At 37.8% G+C, this 23,388-nt stretch overlaps 1 protein-coding gene across 3 annotated transcripts in view; it reads right to left on the bottom strand.

Moving 5' to 3' along the window:
* LYST (lysosomal trafficking regulator) overlaps positions 1–23,388 on the bottom strand; it is a 222,156-nt gene that overhangs the window by 41,304 nt on the left and 157,464 nt on the right. For all 3 annotated transcript variants that reach the window (XM_063595304.1, XM_057299849.2, XM_057299854.2), the window contains 7 exons: positions 21,632–21,784; positions 18,209–18,453; positions 14,275–14,341; positions 12,768–12,924; positions 9,617–9,757; positions 6,652–6,869; positions 298–528 (listed from right to left, as the gene is read on the bottom strand). In XM_063595304.1, the coding sequence (XP_063451374.1) occupies positions 298–528; positions 6,652–6,869; positions 9,617–9,757; positions 12,768–12,924; positions 14,275–14,341; positions 18,209–18,453; positions 21,632–21,784 (1,212 nt within the window). The remainder of the gene's footprint in view (positions 1–297; positions 529–6,651; positions 6,870–9,616; positions 9,758–12,767; positions 12,925–14,274; positions 14,342–18,208; positions 18,454–21,631; positions 21,785–23,388) is intronic.

Below are 23,388 nucleotides of genomic sequence, written 5' to 3'. Positions count from 1 at the left end.
GCGAGGCTTTCCCTGGGAATAACAATTCTCTCTGCTCCCTGAGGGAGGTTACCGTCTGAAACGATGAATTCTTTTTTCCTCTGAGCTCCCCAAAGCACTCTCTCATATCGCTAACACAGCATTTACCTCACACAGGATTCTGCTTTCGCTGCTGCACCTGTCTTGCACTGACTGGCACACAGCTTTAGGCCAGGACCATGCTATTCATTACTGTGTCCCTGGCACCTGGGAGAGTGCCTGGCATCACAAGAGTCTAATCAGGTTTTGCTGCATTCGATTGAAATCCAAATGACATACCGGATAGGTGATTTCTTTGACCTGTTCTCGGGTCTCCCTGAAAGCAAACTGCACTAGCAACCCCACAGCAGCTGGAAGCTCTCCTTCAATATTGAGCTTGGCTCCAGGTCTGCTCACATGGGCCATGTGGAACAGCTGACGGGGAGTCTGCCCGTAGGTTTTTATCATGGTTTCTAGCGCTCGTCTCTGAACTGGATCTTCAACTGCAGAGACATCCATTCCAAAATATGTCTGCAGAGTGAAAGAGTAAAGGAACAAGACATATGTAGTAAAAAGAAAGACTTGACAATAATACCAAAGGGAAAAACAACATTTTGTTTTATATTCTAGGTTATGGAAAAAATGCTTTTGTTCAGGTTAACAATCACTCATGGTCTCACTGAGATCAGAAGTATCAATGTTTCTGAATAGGTGAACAAAAACAACGTATCTTGACTGATGGTTATAATTAGTTATGTTTATAAAATTAGCTTTTAATTTAAGATCTGAGAATATCATATATGACCTGATACTTAATTATTGAAGAAGTTGCTTATCCAAAGCAATATATAGGAAAAGGCAAAAATGAAGTTAAAATACAATGCTGGTAGATAAAGAGAGCATTATTTAGGTTCTAATCAATATTGTGGATAAAACCAAAAGAACAGCAATGAAAATTCAAAGCTCTTAAATGTAAAGGGTATTATTGTACTAATAAAATTACTGCACTAAGAAGCATATTTTTTCTTAGTGTCATTATCCCATAGAGTCAGACGGAGAGCAATGCACATTTACTTCTTTATTTCTAAAGCTGGCGGTCAGTAATTGAGTACAGATCAGCCATATTTTGTACATATCCACTTGGATGGCTTAGCTTTTAGTATATTTAATCAGTCATAGTGGCTTTCATTACATATCTAGACATAACATTTCTATAAATGCCAAAATAAAATTCCAAAGATATTTCAGAAGTTAAGTCATCTTCAACTCCATTCTCCTCACCACAACTCCCAGCACCAGCGATCAAATCCTTTTTTTAAAAAATCCTTTAGGTTCAGCAGTACATGTGCAGGTTTGTTATTTGGGTAAACTTGAGTCACAGGGGTTTGTTGTACAGATGATTTCATCACCCAGGTACTAAGCCTAGTACCCAGTAGTTATTTTTTCTGATCCTCTCCCTCCTCCTATCCCTCACCCTAAAATAGGCACCAGTGTCTGTTGTTCCCCTCCTTGTGTCCATGAGTTCTCATTTAGCTTCCACTTACAAGTGAGAACATGTGGTATTTGGTTTTCTGTTCCTGCATTAGTTTGCTAAGGGTAATGGCCTCCAGCTCCATACACGTTCCAACAAAGGACATGATCTTGTTCTTTTTTATGGCTGCAAAGTATTCCATGGTGTATATATACCACATTTTCTTTATCCAATCTGTCATTGATGGCCATTTAGGTTGATTCCATGTCTTTGCTATTGTGACTAGTGCTGCAATGAACATTCATGTACATGTGTCTTTACGGTAGAATGATTTACATTCTTTTGGGTATATACCTAGTAAAGGGATTGCTGGGTAGAATAGTAGTTCTGTTTCTAGCTCTCTGAGGAATCACCACACTGCTTTCCACAGTGGTTGAACTAATTTACATTCCCTCCAACAGTGTACAAGTGTTCCCTTTTCTCCACAACCTCGCCGGCATCTGTTATTTTTGACTTTTTAGTAATAACCATTCTGACTGGTGGGAGACGGCATCTCACTGTGGTTTTGATTTGCATTTTTCTATTGATCAGTGATATTGAGCTTTTTTTCATATGTTTGTTGGTCACACGTATGTCTTCTTTTGAAATGTGTCTGTTTATGTCCTTTGCCCACTTTTTAATGAGGTTGTTTTTTTCTTATACATTTGTTTAAGTTCCTTATAGATGCTGGATATTACACCTTTGTCAGATGAACAGTTTGCAAATATTTTCTCCCCTTCTGTAGGTTGTCTGTTTACTCTATTGATAGTTTTATTTTTTCCTGTGCAGAAGCTCTTAAGTTAGATCCCACTTGTCAATTTTTGCTCTTGTTGTGAATACTTTTTATAAACACTTATCTAAGCAAGGCCATTTGCAATGGCTACTTAATATACTCAAAAAATCAAATAAGGATTGATACACTCCTGTAGCTAGAACTGTTTTAAAATTTATTTTAAAATAGTGCTTTTCAACATTCTGTGGTATTCATTTCTAAGTGAACCCCATGTATTAGTGAATGGTCATTAAGGGCAACAGGCATCTCTACATGCCTTTTTAAAAAGTTAACATTTATTTGTGCTTAATTGTGTTAGCAGACATTATCCTACATGAATTTCCTTCCTCATTTATGAGGTTGGTTTTATTATTCACATTTGACAAGTTTGTACATTTTTGGTACAGAGAGGTCAAGATATTTGCCCTAAGGTCACACAACAAGTGGCAGAGTCACAGAGTGAGGATCTGAACTCAATCCTTAATTCAGAGTCTCTGCACTTAATCGCCATACTTTGTTTTGCCTCATTAAACAAGTTTTATTAAATTCTTAACGATGGCATAAACTTTATCCTTCTAAAAGTTACTAAAGTCCCAAAGAATTAGTGAAAAAAAATTCCAGTCAGATGAGAATTACCATGTATATTTCAGTCTTCAGATACTTTTTTTAAAAAAAAAAAATTGAGACAGGGTCTTGCTCTGTCACCCAGGCTGGAATGCAGTGGCACGATCATGGCTCACTGCAGACTTGAACTCCTGGGTTCAAGTGATCCTCCTGCCTCAGCCTTTTGAGTAGCTAAGATTACAGGAGTGTGCCACCATGCCCAGCTAATTTTTAAATTTTTTGTAGAGACAGGTTCTCACCATGTTGCTCAGGCTGGTCTCAAACTCCTGGCCTCAAGCGATCATCCTGCCTCAGTCTCCCAGAGCATTTGGGTTATAGGCATTAGCCACTGTGCCTGGCCCAGTGATACTTTTAATGTAAATTTTATATAAGAATAACTGAAAAGATGGTTCAGGATTACAAACAAAAACGGTATAATGAAGTTAATGTTAAGATTCCTAATTGCTCTTTTTATTTTTATTTTTTTATGCAGGGTCTCACTGTGTCACCCAGGCTGGAGTGCAGTGGCATGATCTTGGCTCACTGCAAACTCCACCTCCCAGGTTCAAGCAATTCTCCTCCCTCAGTCTCCCGAGTAGCTGGGATTACAAGCACGAGCCACTACCACCCAGCTAATTTTTGTATTTTTAGTAGAGACAGGGTTTTGCCATGTTGGCCAGGCTGGTCTTGAACTCCTGACCTCAAATGATCCACACGCCTCGGCCTCCCAAAGTGCTGGGATTACAGGCATGAGCCACCATGCCTGGCCTCCTAATTGCTTTTAAAGTTGCATTTTGGAATCAAATGAAGCTCAAAAATCAGACCCGAAGCCTTGCATTTATTTTATACTTGATGGAGTTTAGGACACACAACCCCAAAATATCGTACCCTGGCATACTGAAGGAATCTGAGGAACAGCATGTGCAGGAAGGACTTTTTGGCCTTCCCCTGAAGCAGGTCATAAGATTTTCACTTAGGAGTTACCCTCCCTATACCTGTAGTAAAGAAGCACCCTCATTTCAGAAGACAAAGGGACACAGAGGAATCTGAACAAACAGGTCCTGCTATTCCCCTGGTTAATTACACTTAGCTCCTACTCCTTTGTCCTATCATTTTTCTTCATGACATTCCATTCCTCATCAAACCAGACATAAAAACATTCAGGTTTAACTACTTGGGGTCTTATTTCCACGTGAAGCCTCCCGTGCCACATAAAACTTGCATTAAATAAATTTATATGCTTTTCTCTTGTTAATCTGGGTTTTTGTTTTTCTTTGTTTTTGTTATTTTGCAGAGGCTCCAGCCAGTGAACCTGAGGAAAAGAAGGCATTTTTTCTCCCTTACATATTAATATTATATGTAAAGTTGTTATTCACCAATGAAACTATATTATTCTCCTTTTTTAGAATGAACTTTTCCATAGCATTTATCTTCTATTAGAATAATTAGGAAGCCTATCTTATTCTCTTTTCTAGATTATAAATCTCTTAAGAAATTTAATTTTATATGACTTCAGACGTACTCAAAATAATTATGGAACAAAATAAACTAATGAGCTTTTTATTTTAAAGCTACTTTTGGGGAATGGACTACTGGCCTAAATAAGCTCAGATATGGAGTGGTCTACTGTAGGTTCTGTGTGTGCATTTTACCTGTATTTGTTATAAACGCTTGTAGATTTGCTACAGTCGACACAGAAAATTACAGTTAGTGGAGAGGTCCTTCAGATATTTCCTTTTAAAAGGAAGTATCTTTCTTTTCAGAATCTGCTTTTTCACCTCCCCCTCCTTGAGGGATTTCCTTTCAGCGGCCTCATTTGGACTCTACTACTACATCCAGGCAGGCCCATCTACCTTGGAGAGGAAAGTTGGCTTTCCTCCTAACCCCCTTCACCCTATTTGAGTCTTATTTACTTTTGCATCCCCAGCACCTAGCAAAATAAATGTTTCCTGAAGAGGTAAGATTTTTTTTTTCTAAAGTTAGTCTAGCCAACAACATCAAAAAGTATACTTGAAAATGTAGGCCAGTCATGGTGGCTCACGCCTGTAATCCCAGCACTTTGGGAGGCTGAGGTGGTGGATCACGAGGTCAGGAGTTTGAGACCAGTCTGGCCAAGATGGTGAAACCCTGTCTCAGTAAAAATACAAAAATTAGCCAGGTGCGGTGGTGGGCGCCTGTAATCCCAACTCCTTGGGAGGCTGAGGCAGGAGAATTGCTTGAACCTGGGAGGTGGAGGTTGCCGTGAGCTGAGATCACGCCACTGCACTCCAGCCTGGGTGACAGAGCAAGGCTCCATCTCAAAAATAAATAAATACATAAAAAGTAAAAATGTAACAATTCTACTTCTAGGAATTTATCTTAAGGAAGTAAAGATGTACATAAAAATAACCATAGAAATATTAATTTTAATAGCAAACAAATCCTAACTAAATATCCAACAATAGAAGACTGCTAAATAAATTATTCTATAGCTATACTTAAGAATACAGGTTGAGTATCCCTTATACAAACATTTGGAACCAGAATTGTTTTGGATTTCAGGGTTTTTTTGGGGGGGATTTTGGAATATTAGCATTATTTATTCAGCAGTTCAGTATTCTTAATCCAAAAATCTGAAATCTGATATGGTCCAATGAGCATTTCTTTTGATTACCATGTTGGCACTCAAAAAGTTTCTGATTTTGAAGCATTTTGAATTTTGGATTTTTGGATTAAGAATGCTCTACCTATAGTAAGTAGCCATGAAAAATAATGTAGAATGATACCCAATGACTTGAATAAATTTAAGATTATCTTATTTAGGGAGAAGATAAGGTTACCAAATAGCATTATTATTATTATTATATAAATGGAATGATACATATGTATAGATAGAAGTCTAAAGGTGCTTTCACTATTTATTTCTGGATGGTGATATTAAAGTGGACTTTAAAATTTCTCCCTGTTGCTAGTCTGTATTTTATACATTTTTCTAACAAAGTACAAGTACTTTTTCTGTAATAAGAAAACATGGTGCCATTTTAAAGTAGAACATGTATGTAGGATAGTGTGCGGAAAAGAGTTAACATAGTAAGATTGACTGCTCTCTCTGGAAAGGCCTGCTTGCAAAGTTGGCTCTTGGCTGTTGTCTGGGAACCTGGATTTCAGGAGAGGTCCTACCATTCCCTAACTGATAAGAGTGGCTTACTGTGCCTAAACTGTACAAACAACGCAGTTTATACCGAACACCTGCTTTCCTTCTGCGAGGCTGTAATTTCAGTATGTGCGAGGCAGAGGGTGCCTACGTTGCCAATCTCAATGCAAGTCTTGCACACTTGAGTCTCTAATGAGATTCCCTGGCAGACAACATTTCACATGTGTCACTATGACTCGTTGCTGGAGGAGGCTGAGTACGCTTTTTGTGCTTTACCAGGGGTAGATTCTTGGATGTTTGTGCCTGCTTTCTCCCAGACTTTGCCCCATGCTGATTCTACTTTGTATCATTTACTGTAATAAACCTGAGCTGGAAGGATGACTATATGCTGAATCCTCAAGTCCACCTAGTGAATCATCAAACCTGGGGATTGTTTTGGGGCACCTCTGAAAAAGATAGTATCTTGTTTTTAAAGAGAGGAAATATAAAACCTGAAAAATCTTAGGTGACAGTTTAATGCTACTACCAATTCTCTTTGATAACTTGGGTGTTTTAAAGGAATGGCCGAACAACTAACCTTAAAATATTCAGGTTCTATCTTATATAAATACAGATTGTTTTAAAAGAGTCACTTACAGCAGGATGAAAAACATTGATCGCTTGAACAGAAGCCTTCCCCTTTTGCTTATACCCAAACACCAAGTCAATCCACTGACAGATGTTCTGCGACACGTAGTCAGACTCTAGAGCCTGCCGATGGATGAGGATAAAAAGACGAGGATCATTACGTGCCCAAGGGGGAAGGTTGACGTGATTAACCCGTTCACCATTCTGACGCACACCAAAATCAAAACCTAAAAGAGAAGATTAATATTAATATTTAACTCCCCCACAGCAAGTTTCATTCAGCCACAGAGCAGGTCTTAAGAGTTCACAAAAATAGCTGTTTGTGTGCTACAACCAAAAAAGGGAATAGCAAGCAGGATTTACATTTTGAATAAGAAACACCACTGCTCATCTACTTATGTACCTACTAATAGGGCTATATGAGCTAATGCTATCATAATTAAATTTGAGATCTTTCAACTTTATCCTTCTACCACTTTATAACATATTGAAGAAAAGGAGAAAACCATTGCCTACTAATTCCAATATTCTCACTATTCACATCTTCAAGGGCATTAAGTACTTAAATATCTATTCAATTGTAAACCTGATTAGAATCAAACTAAGGCTTTGTAGAAGCATTTCTAAACTATTGGTATTAACATTTTAATAAATTTAAGTTATATTTAGTAAATATTAGTATTCTATAGTTTAAAAACTCAACTAATATAAAGTATACATATTGTTAGAATGAATTGCCATAGTCTATTAATTTTATAAATCTATGGGTCTGTTCTGACTTCCTTTCTACTAAGCATTCCTGTAGATAACAAAATTATACCAACACAGGAAATAAGAGGGTTCTTCTGTGATGTAAATGAGCTAATATCTAATTGTCTCATCAGTATAAACAAAAATCTCAGAAGTGTTTATTTTAAAAAATTATCCTAAAGGAAATGTTACCTTTAAACAGAAATGGCTTTTTGTGCTACATTTTCTAGTTTGCTGAACACCATAACAAAAATTAAAAATGACCTTTTAAAAGCTGATTAAGTTCCATGTAAAATTAAGTTGCTGTCTGTCTACTTTTTGATCTTGTAAAAACAGTTAGAAGGATCTTCACCAAAATACTTGGGAAGTATTTTGAAATGATATGATATGGAATATAAATCAAGGGTTTATATAAATTCACATGGGATGGGGATGTGAGCCTCTCAGAAAGCTCAGCAGTCATCGTACAGAGCAGCTGCATGGTTGATTTAGCATGGACTGGCTGAGCACCTGCAGAACTCCATGTGTGTGGCTTCAGGAGCGGCAGCAGCAGGAACTTATTTATTTAACAGTGAATGAGGCATCTGGGAATGGGCTGGGGATGGGGTGCGTAAGGGCATTTGTACAAACTCAATCTTTCCCAACTTTCAGGTGTTCTGAGGGAACATCTGACTCCTGACCCAAAGCAGACAACTGACATACGAGAGTCCCAGGGGAACATTGATAGGAAATGATAAGATATACGCTGTAAAAAATTGTATTTTCCAAAAATGGCTATAACAGCATTTCCTGTCTTGCACGCCCTTCCAGAATCTTGCTACTCTCTATCACAAGGCAAAGTCTATCTTCCTTTCTTTTGAATCTGGGAAGACACCTGTGACTGCCTCAATGAATAGGAAGAATACAGTGGAAGTGATGCTGCGTGGCTGCTAAGAACAGGCTGCAAAAGGCCATGCAGCCTCTGTTCGTCTCCCTCTTAGAACACTTGTCTTTGGAACCCTGAGTTGCCAAGTAGGACATCCAGGGCTGCCGTGCTGTGGGGAAGCCCAAAACTAGCCCACACAGAGAGACCACATGAAAAAACACTGACATTGCATGAAGAGAGGGTGATGTGCTCCAGCTGCCTAAGGCTTCATCCCCTGCCTGTTCCAGCTCCAGAAAACCTGAAGGCAACAGAATGAGACACCCTGAGCTAAAACCATCTAGCTGAGCTGTTTCTGAACTTCTGACCAATTTTTTATTTCTGACCAATAAAAAATAATTTTATTATCTGTGATTGATAATAAATTTATTATTGTTTCAAGCCACTAAGTGTTGAGATTATCTGTTATACAGCCACAGATAGCTAGAACATACATATAGGAGACCATGGACAGAGAAAACAAGGAGTAGATTTAAACAGGAGTCCTAAATGAAAAGCTTCAAGGCAGGTGCCCCAAATTGCAGGTGCTGATGTTTGACTAAGGCATTTCTCACTTGAGCAACACTATGAAATAAGCTCCAGGGTGGCATGAATCTACTGATGATTCAATAATCAATCAAACAACCTCAGAGACACAGATACTATACAACAAAATTCCAACGTAATTTGCCCAACACCAACTTCTTAAAGCTGTTTCATATGCTCTTAAGGATCACATAAAATTATAGAATTAAGTAATATAAGAAAATGACCCAAAGATACCCCTTAAAGGGTTAGCTGCTCTTCTATTTAAGAATAGCTAAGGTTGGCAGCCAAGGCTGTTAGTTGGCATCACAGAAAATTTGATTTTATACTCCAGTATTCCTTTTGGTTATTAGATAATTCTGGGCAGAGTATTTTATTTTTATTTTGGTCATTCCTCATAAAATAATTGAGATTTCAGTTAATTTACATTTTGCTTTCAATAAAGTTATACCTCTTATTTTTAAAGTAATTAGCACATTATAACTTTTGTATTCAGAAAAAAGAATAAAGCAATTTCTATAATAAAATTAAAATACATATTTACAAATAATTTTAATAGTTAAAAGTTACAGTTTTCCAAACATATTTAGTCCTATAAAATACTTAAAATCCTCAAGCTTATTTGAAAATAGAATTATATACTTAATAAAAAACATTTTCTCTTATTTGGGGACTCAAAAATTTTTAGGACTTAAAAAAGCTATTTTCATTTTTGGAAAATTACAAAATAACCACAAGCCCTCAGAAATATAAATTAGAAATAATTTATTGCTATACCTTCACGGTTAACTAGGAACTCTGGAAGATAGAAAAACTCTGGGATAAGTTCTTTCACGTCAGTCATAGATTCAAAAGATGAGAGTCGCCAAGTTGTATTTGTAGAATGAAAAGTTCTGTCTGGAATGTCAAAACTTTGATCTATAAAAAAATACAAATAATACGATTAAGACACAAAGACCTAATTCTATTTGAGGCCTATCATAATTAATTTATTTTGCCACTTCAAAAAGATTAAAATAATGCTCATTTTGTTTGCCCATAGTTTAAAAGAAGTTATTCATGTTCTTGAAAATAAATATTTCTATAAACTTGAGATCATATTACATTTTTCATCTGTATTATGCTTTTGTAATACATATTATTAGATTAGTTTATATCATCTATTTGTTTAATTTTCATCTATCTATCAAAGTAGAATGAAAGTTCCACAAAAACAGGGCCCTGGGATATCACCCACACCTTGCACATAATGGGTATTCAATAATGGTTTATTTATTGAATGAATGAATAATGAAGAAGGAAAATTTAAGTTCAAGTAGGCAAATAGTTTTTTCCCCATCAGGAAGCATGATTCCTTCACTCTGAATTGTTAAGACTACTTTTTCTCCTTTCTTTTCTTTCTTTTTTTTTTTTTTCGGGGGGGTGTGTAGGTTACAGTGCATTGTTTTTTGGTGTTCTAACTCTGAGCTAAAGAATTGAGTAAAATTTCCTGTGAATGAAAATAAAAATAAGCATAGTCACTCTTTCATTCATTTTTTTTTCCAGGGTAAACTATTAATAATAAAGAATTAAGTTTGGACTCTCTTTTCTGCCAACAATGATCAGACTTTCTAGCCATAGGGAAAGGCCTAGAATATTAAATGATATCCAAAAGCTAGCCCCTGAAAACAGTAGCAGTTTACATGTTTCTTAGGAACCATATTGCATCATCTAAAACTCCTCTGAACTTGCTGAAATTTGAACACATCTTTTCATTTGGAGACTGCCACAAACACATCGCAGCACCAGGTTTCTTCTCCCAGCCTTAGTTGCTCTGCTGAGCAACATCTTCTGTCACTTGTATTACTTTCTCATCTATTCTGTTGAGTCAATTGGCATTGGCTGGCCACTAAAAAAAATCTGGGAAGAAATAAGGTTTAGAAACATTTACTTTTTCTCAGAAAGTAAGGAGGGCCACTTAAAGAAATACCTACTAACTTAGTAGAAAAAGTTATCAATCAAAATGGAATTCAGAAAAATTAAGGTAATTCTCAAAAACAAACAAAAAAACTAAAAGAAAAAATAAGGTAATTTTGTAAGGCTATGGTGAGGTCAAAGTATCTGGAGCTAAGACTAAGGAAATATGGAACAAGAGTAGCACATTGGGTAGGTTCTGTTCAGATTTTAAGATTCTCTGTATTTTCCTACATTTTATTAAACAGTACTACTACAAATTCCCGTTATCTAGAATATGCATATATTAAACCTGTGGTTCTCAACCAGTAGCACTTTTGCCCTCCAGGGGTTATTTGGCAATGTCTAGCAACATTTTTGATTCTCACAACTGGGGGGATGGGGTGTGGGTGGTGGTGGTACTACTGGCACTAGTAGGGAGAGAACAGGGATACAGCTAAACGTCCTACAATGCACAGGGCAGCTCCCATGACAAACGAATTATGCAGCTCGAAATGACTACAGTGCCAAGGTGGAGAATCCCTGCATTAAACCAAAGCCAAGAAATAAATTCAAAAGCCAACAGATATCACTTGAAACTAATGAGATGAAAGTGAATGGAGACTGAGGTAGTCCTAGGTTTTAAACAAAATATATTCATAAATACATAATGAAGAAAACATAATATATGAATACATTCATAATAGTAACATGAATAAAAATACTGATAAATTTTAGTTGATTGGTAGTTTTATATTAATGGATTCTTGGGCTACATTAAATGAAATGTAGTCTTGGATGGAGGGAGGTAATAGTTCTGTTAAACACTGTAGGGGCCCAAACCACATCTGAAATATTCTTTTTTATTTTGACTGCCTTTTTCTTTTCATCAAGAGCATTCACAAATCAGAACATGTCCAGAAAGATCTTCAGAATAGTGACAGGCTTGGAAACCACAGCAAACAAGGATGGCTTAAACATTGGTTTTAAAAACTCTTTATTTAGTACAAAACTGTCCTATTTATTTTTTGGTATTCCTTGCAGCAGCTGGGACAGGACCATGCATCCAGGAGGCCCTCAATCTGCTGTCAAATTAACCAAGGACAATTAGCCAGGGGAAAAACAAGAGAGAGAGAGAAAGGGAACAGGCCAACAATTTTCAAATATTTGAACAGCTGTCATATAGAACATTTGTTCTGTTTACTTACAGAGAGACAAACATAGGAAAGCCCCTTTTATAGACCAATAAGAGTGAATACAAATTCATTCTCCAATAGGTTGTACATGAGTAAAAAGCATGAAGTAGTTCAAGAATGGTTGAGTAAAAGAATGGATAATGATTCCTCAAAGTATTCTGGATTCCATGAGAAACAGCTATAGAACTAATATCACCGTTCTCATTAGAAACTACAGGTGAGTATGTCCCAGTCTCCATAAAAATACAAATGCACTCCTATCTAAGTCATGTTCAGGCCTCCAGTCTGTCACTTAAAATGCTGATGTAGAAGATTATTAACTAGAAAGCTACCACAGTGAAGTTGCCGGTGTGCGTCTTTTATTAACTAGTTATAATAAACCTCAATAATGTACTTGCCTTTATAATAAACTGCAATAATGTACATAGGCTCCAAAGGTAACTTACTGGATTTGAAATAAGTATTAGGTAGAATGTCTTTAAAAAGTAAACTGCATAAACTTTAAAAGGGTAAATTTTATGGTTTGTGAATTATATCTTAATTTTAAAAAAGTGAATTGCATTTTTATAAACTTAGACATTTAATTTGAAGCTAAAATTTGAGACATTAGCAAGATGATTTGGCTTACTACAGCTTTTTTGAGGAGCATTTTGGGCAAGGAATAAATAGAATTCTTTTTCCTATAGTTTGATTAGTCTTAATAGTTCTTAAAAAGTCAGTCCTAAGTTGTTGTTGTTGTTGTTGTTGTTGTTGTTTCTGATGACCCAATATGACTTTTTAGGCAGTTATTAAATTCTTACCTTGATAGGCTAAAAACATTTTAGTGAAAGGAGGCATCCTGACCAGGAAGTGAAGCACAGTGCCGCTGTTGGAATAGTGGGAGCCATAGTGATAGGGCTGCACGGGAGGCATGGGGTCATCTTCTCTGGCTCCTTTGCGGTACTCTTCCTCCAAGTACTGAAAGAAACGGTGAATCCAGAGAATTCATGATTGCGGGCTCCAGGCAACGCTAGAAAAGCGCTGGATGTTTTTTTTTCTCTCCTTCTCTACTACCCCTTTGAGGCCATTCTCCATGGCTGGCCCTCCCACTCTTACCCCGGAGGCTTCAGCCTCCTTGAGTGTCTGGGAGTCTTCTCCTTGGTGCCTCACTAAGACCCAAACACTCAGAAGCATTTCTCATCTCCACCTTTACTCTTTCATTCCCTCATAGAAAACCGACCTAACTTTGAGCACTCCACCTCCTAACTAATGGCTCATAATGTCTAAGCTGATCAAGCACCCAACAAATGAGAGGTGCTTCTGTCACTAGAGATGTCTTCATTTCAAAAGAGTTTCAAGATGTAATGCTATGCTGTCTAGAGAACTGCTTCTCTAGAAGTAGAAATGCAATAGAAATGTAAAAACTATGTCACATTATTGGTAATAATATAACATTTTAAGTCTGTTTTACAGTGCAGTTATCAGAGATAAAAAAAAGAATATGGTGATTTTTCACTACTCCTATCTTCCCATCATAAAGTAGGAAGTTCAACCAAACATTTAATATCTGTCACTATTCTTGTCTCCCATAGCTTCTGTCTGGTTCTGATAACAAAGTCAGGTATAGTGAATTTTCAAGAGTTACTTCTTGATTTCCACAGCAATGACGCATTTTCAACTGCTGAAGAATCAAGTAGTGACAGTCATAAGATGCTTACAGGAATGTTTCAGGAACTGTGGCATAAAATAATGTGATGAATATGAGAAAAGTGTTTCAGTTGCTCCTGTCTTGATACTCGTGAAGAATGTAATGCGTAGCTATTGTGATTTTTGAATTTCCAATAGAATTTCATTAATATTAATTTCACAGAAAAAGGTAATTCATTTTATTTTTAAAATGTTAAAATCTGATAAATTTTTGTTTAATAAACCAATGCATAATTTCCTGAATATGACTAATGGTTATGGGTACATTATAAATATATTAATACTATTACATAAATAACACTAGGGGATACGAATAGCAGGTCCCTGGAAATCTTTGTGATTTTTATAAGGAATGTGACTACTAAATACTGGATTAAACAATGAGTTACTGGCTTTCAATTTATGCCAAAATAAGTGTATTCTTTTTCTAGGCAAAGTGTTCTCAGAAAATCAGGATAGAAGATGATATTTCATTTCACATAATGATTTCTAGTTGTCTGTCAATCCTAGTACAAGAAGGTAAAAAATCCATAGTATAAATTTAAAATTAGGTAAAACACAAGTCTGTAAAACAAAACACAATTTTTCATTTAATAAAGTACGAGTAAAAACAAAAGCTACCTTGTATGTGTCCACATAACGATCTTCTTTTTCTTTATACTGAACAGCTATAGGCTTAGAGAGATTTCTGCAAGAAAAGGACAATTTTAAAAATTAAATATTTTGATACTGTCAAGATTAAGCTCCCTAGATGTCTGCATCTTGTAAGTAGGTAAGTGGTCAACAAAATGCTCCACCCTTATTTCTCTGCTTAAACATATTGTTTTGCAACTAACAGTCACCATTCAAAATTATGATTTCAGAAATTAAGGTAGAATTTTCCCCACAGAGCCAGGCCAGTATTAGGAATTCCTGACTTACAAGTAGCCTAAATAAGAAGGGCTACTACTATCCTTCTTTCCCTTACTTCTGCAGCTTCCTCTAGAATCATAACTGATGTTGCTCGTGGGAGCAGATTCCTAGACCAAGCCCTGAAAGTTAGTGTCCCATTTTCCAGACTCTACATCCAGTTAGGCGGTGTAGAATGAAGGGCAGTTTCGACAGAACTTAGGAACAGAGGAAGATGCTGTGTAATTATTAGCCTAGTTAGTTAAAACTGAAGAAACAACACGTGCTTAAAATGACCAAGCTGAGATTTGGAGACTGAGAACTGAAATAAATATTTTGCTACCTAGTTAGTAGATGGGGAGTGATACCATTGCACACAGTGTAGAGTATGTATGCATGCGTACAAATCTGTCAGTGCTGGTGTTCACATTCTGTCAACACCACATGACACCATTCCTTGAAGCAGGAGAATGAATTCTCATCCCTCCAGGAATGAATCCTCACTTTTACAAGCTACAGAATCATGTGGTGTCCCTGTGTGGCACTTGAAGGAGCAAAAGAAAAAGCTCTGATGATGAAGGGCAGGCTCTTTTGGCTGAGGAACCATCTGGTCTGGCACAGGCATGGGACCACCTGGATTTCAACCTGCAGCACCATAACTAGACCAACAGCAAGATTTGCCTACATTTCAGTGAGTCAAACCAGGTCTGCTTAACCACATGTTGATACATCTTTTTTTTTTTTAATATAAATTACTATTTTCTAGGAATGTTGAAATTAGTTGTATTAAATGCACTAATTTTGTCTTTGAGATTTTCTAATCATAAAAACCTTGTTAAAAAGCAAAAACAATTTATAGAATAGATACAAATTAACATCTAAAAATAGAGCAAAATCACTTAAGATGGCTGCCTACATTTTTTTTTTTTCACGCTGGAGTGAAGTGGCGTGATCTCAGCTCACTGCAACTTCTGCCTCCCAGGTTCAAGCCATTCTCTTGCCTCAGCCTCCCAAGTAGCTGGGACTACAGGCATGCACCACCACGCCTGGCTAATTTTTGTATTTTTATTAGAGATGGGGTTTCTCCATGTTGGCAACGCTGGTCTCAAACTCCTGACCTCAGGTGATCCACCCACCTCGGCCTCCCAAAGTGCTGGGATTACAGGCGTGAGCCACCACGCCTGGCCTGCAATTTTTTATAGAGAGTATATAGGGGTTTTTTTTTTTTTTGGACACAAGCTATGTTAATAGTTGTAGCTGAAAAATACAAAATTACAGTTGAGCAAACAATAAACTAAAAATCAGCCACAATACTATTACCCCAGGCCACACATGTTGGTCTATACACACCCAGATGTTTTTGTGTTTATCTGTGCAAGCATATTCACTTTTTTTTTTTTCAGACAGAGTTTCACTCTGTCACCCAAACATGATCTCAGCTCACTGCAACCTCCGCCTCCCAAGTTCAAGTGATTTTCATGCCTCAGCTTCCTGAGTAGTTGGTCTCGAACTCCTGACGTCAGGTGATCTGCCTGCCTTGGCCTCCCAAAGTGCTGGGATTACAGACTTGAGCCACTGCGCCCAGTTTAAATCTGATTTCTTGAGAACTGTCTGAATTAGGCCCACTCTTTGGGACTTACAGCTGAAATACTCTAGTATACTAAGTGAAATATTTGGAGTCCATTTTTCTTTAAACTAAACATCAGAATATTTTTTCATATTAAACAAAACATTCCCTCATCAACTAGGACTATTTGGTTACTCTAAAATACAGTTCATTCAGGAAAGGCAGAATAAATGCTGAATTCTGTTCCTTTAATTGCCAAATTTCAAAGTAAGGAATTGGTGCCCTATTACCTCTAATGGGACGAATGAATTTTGTTTCACTGTGTTTCCTTGGCCTTTTAAAAAGTATCACTATGACCTTATGTTTCTTTTTATTTCCATGTATTTCAACTAATTGCAGTCATTATTCTTTTTATTCTCAGACTATCCTATCTTTGGCAGTGAGAGGCACTTCAAGTTGGCTTCTGAGTCCTTTTCTATTTTTAGAGACGGAGTTTCACTCTTGTTATCCAGGCTGGGGTGCAGTGGTGCAATCTCGGCTGATCGCAACCTCCCCATCCCAGGTTCAAGCAATTCTCCTGCCTCAGCCTCCCAAGTAGCTGGAATTATAGACATGTGCCACCACGGCCAGCAAATTTTGTATTTTTAATAGAGTTAGGGTTTCACCATGTTGGCCAGGCTGGTCTTGAACTTCAGGCCTCAAGCCATCAGCCCACCTTGGCTTCCCAAAGTGCTGAGATTACAGGAGTGAGCCACCACGCCTGGCCAACTTCTGAGTCCTTTTGACAAGATCATATTAGTTTCCTCGCTTTCTGACACAACAAAACATCCTAGGCTCACCTTGTCTATTTTCTTCTAATAAATTTAGAAGAAATGAGAGAATGGGAAATCAACATTTTGCAACCTCTAGTGAAATAATTGATTCAAGCAATAATCATCAATGGATGAAACCATTAGGTACAAATTCAATGGGAGCCTGAGCCCACAGATCAAACTGAGCACCATTACAGTGGAATATCATAGGCTTCCTGATATGATACAATATAAAGCTCACTCCTCTCAACCATGCAGAATGATAAAAAAAGAAAAGGAAAATATATATACAGCTCACATCACCACCTATAAAGGATTCTTGCCAAAAAAAGAGTTGAACCTGAACCTAAGCAAGACTTTTCCAGTCTCTAGGAAATACAGGGGTTATGGGAACAAACCAAACGACGTCATGGGAAGCAATCAGAAAATACAGAATGTGAAGCCTCCAAAAGAAAAAGTGACCTGGTTTTTCCAACAAGTCAATGTCAGGAGAAAATAAAGAGAAAAAATACACATAAAAAATAATGGCTGGCTGGGTGTAGTGGCTCATGCCTGTCATCTCAGCACTTTGGGAGGCCAAGGTGGGTGGATCACAAGGTCAAGAGATCGAGACCATCCTGGCCAACATGGTGAAACCCCGTCTCTACTAAAAATACAAAAATTAGTTGGGCATGGTGGCACGTGCCGGCAGTCCCAGCTACTCGGAGGCTGAGGCAGGAGAATCGCTTGAACCCGGGAGGCAGAGGTTGCAGTGAGCTGACATTGCGCCACTGCGCTCCAGCCTGGTGACAGAGTGAGACTCTGTCTCAAAAAAAAAAAAAAAAAAAAAGGCTATTCTAGGTATATGTTCAGAGATACAGCAACCAAACATGACAATGGACCTTTATAGTTGGACAACCAACTATAAAAAGCTATCTTTGAGAGAAGCAGGGGACATTTGGAAATGGACTAGATATTAGATGATATCATGGAATTATTGTCAATTTTCTTACATGTGATAATAGCACTGTGGTTGAGATGTTCTATTTTTTAAAGAGATGCATACTGTAGAACAAAGAAGTGACATAACAAGATGTCTGCAATTTGCCTTAAATAAGAAGAAAAAGATAATGTAAGTTTGGCAAAAATCTTCATAATTCACAACTGTTGAACCGGGGTGATAGGTATGTGGGTTCTTATATAATTCTTCTATTTTGTGCATATTTGAAATTTTTCATAATGAAAACTTTAATAAAGAAATACAACATATGGATGGATGAACCCTAAAGGGATGATTCTTTTAACTTACCTGTATATCAACGGATCACTGAGGTCAAGTGTCTCACTAACGTAGTCAGCAAGTATAAATGGGAACACAGGATACTGCATGAGATCATTGAAGGATCGGCCAGCATGTTTGTTTAAGTGAGTCAAATATTCAAAATTAGTAATTTGCCCAGTATACCATAAATTTGTCAGAGCGGTGATGTTACCATATTCCAGAAGATTAGGGAGGTTATTTGTGAGTATATTGTGGTATACATCATCACGAACCTAAAAGGGAAGGAGAAAAAAAAAACCCAGATATTATTTTTAGTCTTATTGGCACTTTTCTCCAAAGAACCCATGACATTATAGACATGTTACAAATCTCATGTCCTCCAAAAACAGGTTTTTTTCTCAGTAACATTAATGGGTAGAGAACTGAGACTCAAGTCCAGGTCGTCCTCCAGAGGCTGGCTGCTATATCTCTGAACATATACCTAGAATAGCCTTTTTTTTTTTTTGAGACATAGTGAGTATTACCACTATGCTTTACTGCTGCAGAAATATGTTAATAAAAACCTTCTAAGAAAAAGTTTGTATAGAAAAGTCACTTAAGACACAGATACTAAAAGAAAAAAAAATAAGGAAAAAAAGAAGAGTTTTCTTCTAAATAAATGCAATATGGTGTAGTAGAAACAGCACGGTCTTCTGAATTGGACAGATCTGGTATATTTTCCTGCTAACCTTCTGTGCTACAGTTACCATGTCTATAATATGGGAGTGATAATATTTCTCTCATAAGAATTAAATAAAGCATCGTATGTAAATAGGATATTTGATTTTCACTACTGATTGAAAACATATATAAACTCTTTTTTAGAGATTCACAATAGTTTTGTCACAGAAAAGGTGTACTGGTTCTTTTAAAGCAATTAAATAATGATTGCTAATAAATGAAAAAAACAGACAAGATGAGCTTTGCTAAAAACAGATATGAAATACCCATTCTAAGCAGGTATATGCTTCAGACATAGGAAGAAGAGCCACAGATATGGATAATGAGAGAGTGAACTTAATGAGGAAATGTACTGGTAGTTATGGAATAGGCAAAACCACAGAGAATAGAACATCCTAAACCTGTAGCCTAAATCTGAAGTTTGCCAATTGTTAGCGCTAAGGTCCACGGAAGGGGATTTATGACAGACTATAAGCCAAGCCCTGGCAGGAAAAGGAGGCATTCATTTATTCAACAAATATGAACGGAATACCTACATACCAGTAGTGTTCAAAATTCTGAAGAACTGGAACTTAACAAAGTAAAGGCTTGGCATTCTACTGGGGAGAGGCAGAAAATGCTGGATGCTAATACATCCTATAGAGAAAAACAGACCAAAGTAAAGGAGGTAAGGGATGCTTGGTGGAGAGGGAGGGGTGGCTATTTTATAGAGTCAGGGAGGGCCTCTCTGATAAGAAGATATTTGATCAGGAAACTTGAAAAAGTGACAAAGCAAATCATTTGGATTTCTAAGGAGAAAAACATTCCAGGCAACAATGAATGCAAAGTCCCCGAGGCACTGGTGTGCCTGACATTCAAGGCATGGATGGAGTAGACAGAGCGAGGGAGAGAACGGCGGACAATGACGTCAGAGAGGTAACAAGGTACGAGATTATCCAGGGCTTTATCAGGTTATTGGAAGGACGTTGCCTTTAACTGAATGTGACATGAAAGTGATTGAAGGATTCTGAGCAGAGAAAAGATATGATCCAACATACTTTAGCTGCTGTGTTGAGAACAATCTGAAGGGGGGCTAAGGGGCTTTCTATAGAGGAGAGCAGAGAAATGGTAGTGAAGGGACTGGAGGTCAAGAAAGGGTTTGTCAAAGTCATTGTAGCTGAAAGTCACTACAGCACTGAGCAAGTTTTTTGTTTTGTTTTGTTTTGTTTTAGATGGAGTCTCACTCTGTTGCCCAGGCTGGAGTGTAATGGCATGATCTTGGCTCACTGCAACCTCTGCCTCCCAGGTTCAATGATTCTCCTGCCTCAGCCTCCCAAGTAGCTGGGACTACAGGCATGTGCCACCATGCCCCGCTAATTTTTGTATTTTTAGTAGAGACGGGGTTTCACCATGTTGGCCAGGCTTGTCTTGAACTCCTGACCTCATGATCTGCCTGCCTCGGCCTCCCAAAATGCTGGGATTATAGGCATGAGCCACTGTGCCAGGCCCTGAGCAAGTTTAAACTACTTCATTTCAGTCATTTTGGGGAATCAGAATTTAACACAATTTTGGAGGTCAAAAATAATCATCATATAACCAAGGCTTTCCTTTAATTAGGACTAAGAAATATGGCAATTTTTATTTGATTTCAGAAACAGTATGGATGCAGGAAGGCCAGTTAGGAGGCTACTGTAAATGATTCTGGCAAGAAATGATAGTGGCTTAAACCAGGATGGTAGCAGTGGAAGCAGTCAGACTCTCGATGTATTCTGAGGGCAGAGCCAACAGAATCTATTAATAGAGTGTATGCAGGGTATGAGAGAAGAACAAGAGTCTTGGATAATCTCAAGAGTTTTGGCCTGGGCATTGGAAAGATGGAGTTGTCATTTACTGAGATAGAGAAAACTGGAAGGAAATTTTGGGGGGAAGATTAGAAGTTCAGTTTTGTACAGGTTACGTTTGAGATGCCAATTAGTGACTTCTAAATGGAGACACCAGTTGGGAGTTACAATATGTGAGTGTGGCATTCAGGGGAGAGGTTTGGGTAGTGACATAAATGTGTAAGTTGTTAGAATACAGATGGTATTTTAAAGTCATAAGACTGGATGAGAAGAGAAGACGTCTGAGGAAGGAGCCCTGCAACACACCAAGGAGGCGTCTGCAACCAAGACTGAGAAGCAATGGCTGGTAAGGTATAAGAACTAAGAGAAAATGGTAACCCAGAAACCCAGGGAGGAAGGTTTTATTTAAGGAGAGAAAAATCAGCTGGGTCAAACGCTGCCAATAGGTCAAGTAAAATGGGGACAAAGAAAGATTATGACATTACGGGTTTAGCAACATAGAGGTTACCGATGACCCTGACGAGAGTGGTGAGAAGTCTGTCTGAAGCATTTCAAAAGAAAACTGGAGGCAGCGAGCATATGCAACTTTCCCCAACAGTTTTTCCATAAAGGAGAGCAGAGAATGGTGGCCGAAGGGATTAGAGGTCAAGAGAGTTTGTCAAAGATGGACCCTGCTACAGCACTGAGCAAGTTTAAATTACTCCTTTCAGTCATTTTGGGGAATCAGAATTTACCTCATTGTGGAGGTCAAAGACAATCCTCATATAACAAAGGCTTCACTTTAATCAGAACTAAGAAACATGGCAATTTTATTCGATTTCAGTAAACCTTCATGTAATCAATATGAGTATAGTTACATTGGCCCATGAGCACTTAAACAATATATATCAATTAATAAGGGTGAATTTACCTTGGTGTTATCAAATGCCAACAGGAGTGTTCTGCCATTTGTTAGAAAGATTTCTACAGCATTATCTCTCAATTGCCACCAACGCTTGTGAACTTCTTTAATTTCTTCATATGTCCAGGAAAATGATGCTGGTTCCAACTCTCCCTGAAGGCTCTAAGACAAAGAAATAGGCAAAAATATTTGTTTTACCAGAAATATAAATAATTACTTTAATTTTAGATTTTAAAAAGCATCAAAATAAAACAGAAAATCTTTTTGTGGCAGATGGCAGATAAGATTACCTGAAAACTCTCCCAATGCAAAACACCTCAAAATGAATGATAAAATTTAGAAATAAAAAAAATAGGCTTTATTTTTTAGACTAGTTTTAGGTTTACAGAAAATTGAGCAGATAATACAGAATTCTCATGTATCCTCCCCTCCCTTGGCCCTGCACTCACAGTTTCTCTATTATTAAATCTTGCATTTGGTGTGGGACACTAATTACAATTGATGAACCAATATTGCTACAATTTTTCTTACCTAAAGTCCAGAGTTTATATTCATTCTTTGTGTTGTACATTCCATGGGTTTTGACAAATGTATAATGACATGTATCCACCAACACAATATCATGCAAAATAGTTTTATTGCCCCAAAAACCCTCGGTACTCCACCTACTCATCCCTCCTTTCCTCTCCCCAACCTCTGGCAACCACTAATTTGTTTACTGTCTCTATAGTTTTGCCTTTTCCAAAATGTCATATAGTTTGAATTATACAGTATATAGCCTTTTAAGGTTGGCTTCTTTTACTAAGCAAATATACTTTTAAATACATAGCTGAGCTTGCAAGAAAACAAGGGAAATGACATCCCCAGAAGTCAAAAATGTAGAGGAACTGGAAAATCAGCACTAAGCAGGGAGTGATACTCTGGTTGCTCTGTTGTATGTGTCTGCATATGCATGCATGTATGCACATACCCCAGTTTCAGAAACAAATTGACGTAGGTTCACAGCAACTTGAGGACAGAAGATGAGGCCCTGGGCCCCTAGAATCAGGGTGTGGAATTGAGATTGCTTCAGAAAGCTAAAACCTAGGAAGGGATTTGTTCCTAATGAAAGATTAGACAAACAAATGTGCCCATCAATAAAGGGGAATAGGCCGGGTGCGGTGGCTCATGCCTGTAATCCCAGCACTTTGGGAGGCGGAGGCAGGCAGATCACTTGAGGTCAGGAGTTCAAGACCAGCTTGGCCAACATGGTGAAACCCCATCTCTACTAAAAATACAAAAATTAGTCGGGAGTGGTGGCAGGCACCTGTAGTTCCAGCTATTCGGGAGGCTGAGGCAGGAGAATCACCTGAACCCAGGAGGCAGAGGTTTTGGTCAGCCGAGATCACGCCACTGCACTCCAGCCTCGGTGACAGAGTGAGACTCTGACTTAAAAAAATAAAAAATAACAAAATAAAAATAAAGAGGATTAACCAGGACGCAAGCTTGTCTCTTTTGGCCTGGAGCCTAGAGCATAGAAAAAAAGCCTCTCTCTGAGAATTCATAACTGTGGGCCTGCCATCATATAGATTTAGGTTAAATCCATGTCTGGATGGCCTGGAAACGCCCAAGCTGTGAAACAGTTCTCATGCTTCCGAGTCATCCAGCAAAGGGAAAGCAGAGTCTCTGGAGGAGCATTCCTGGAACTAATGGGGCATTCCTGCAAATAAAGCCCCACTCACTAAATGTAAGCTGACAGAGCAACACATACCAAATAGATACATTCC

Source organism: Pan paniscus, chromosome 1, assembly GCF_029289425.2.
Source record: "Pan paniscus chromosome 1, NHGRI_mPanPan1-v2.0_pri, whole genome shotgun sequence".
Taxonomy (NCBI): domain Eukaryota; kingdom Metazoa; phylum Chordata; class Mammalia; order Primates; family Hominidae; genus Pan; species Pan paniscus.
This window is presented reverse-complemented; position numbering and strand designations above follow the sequence as displayed.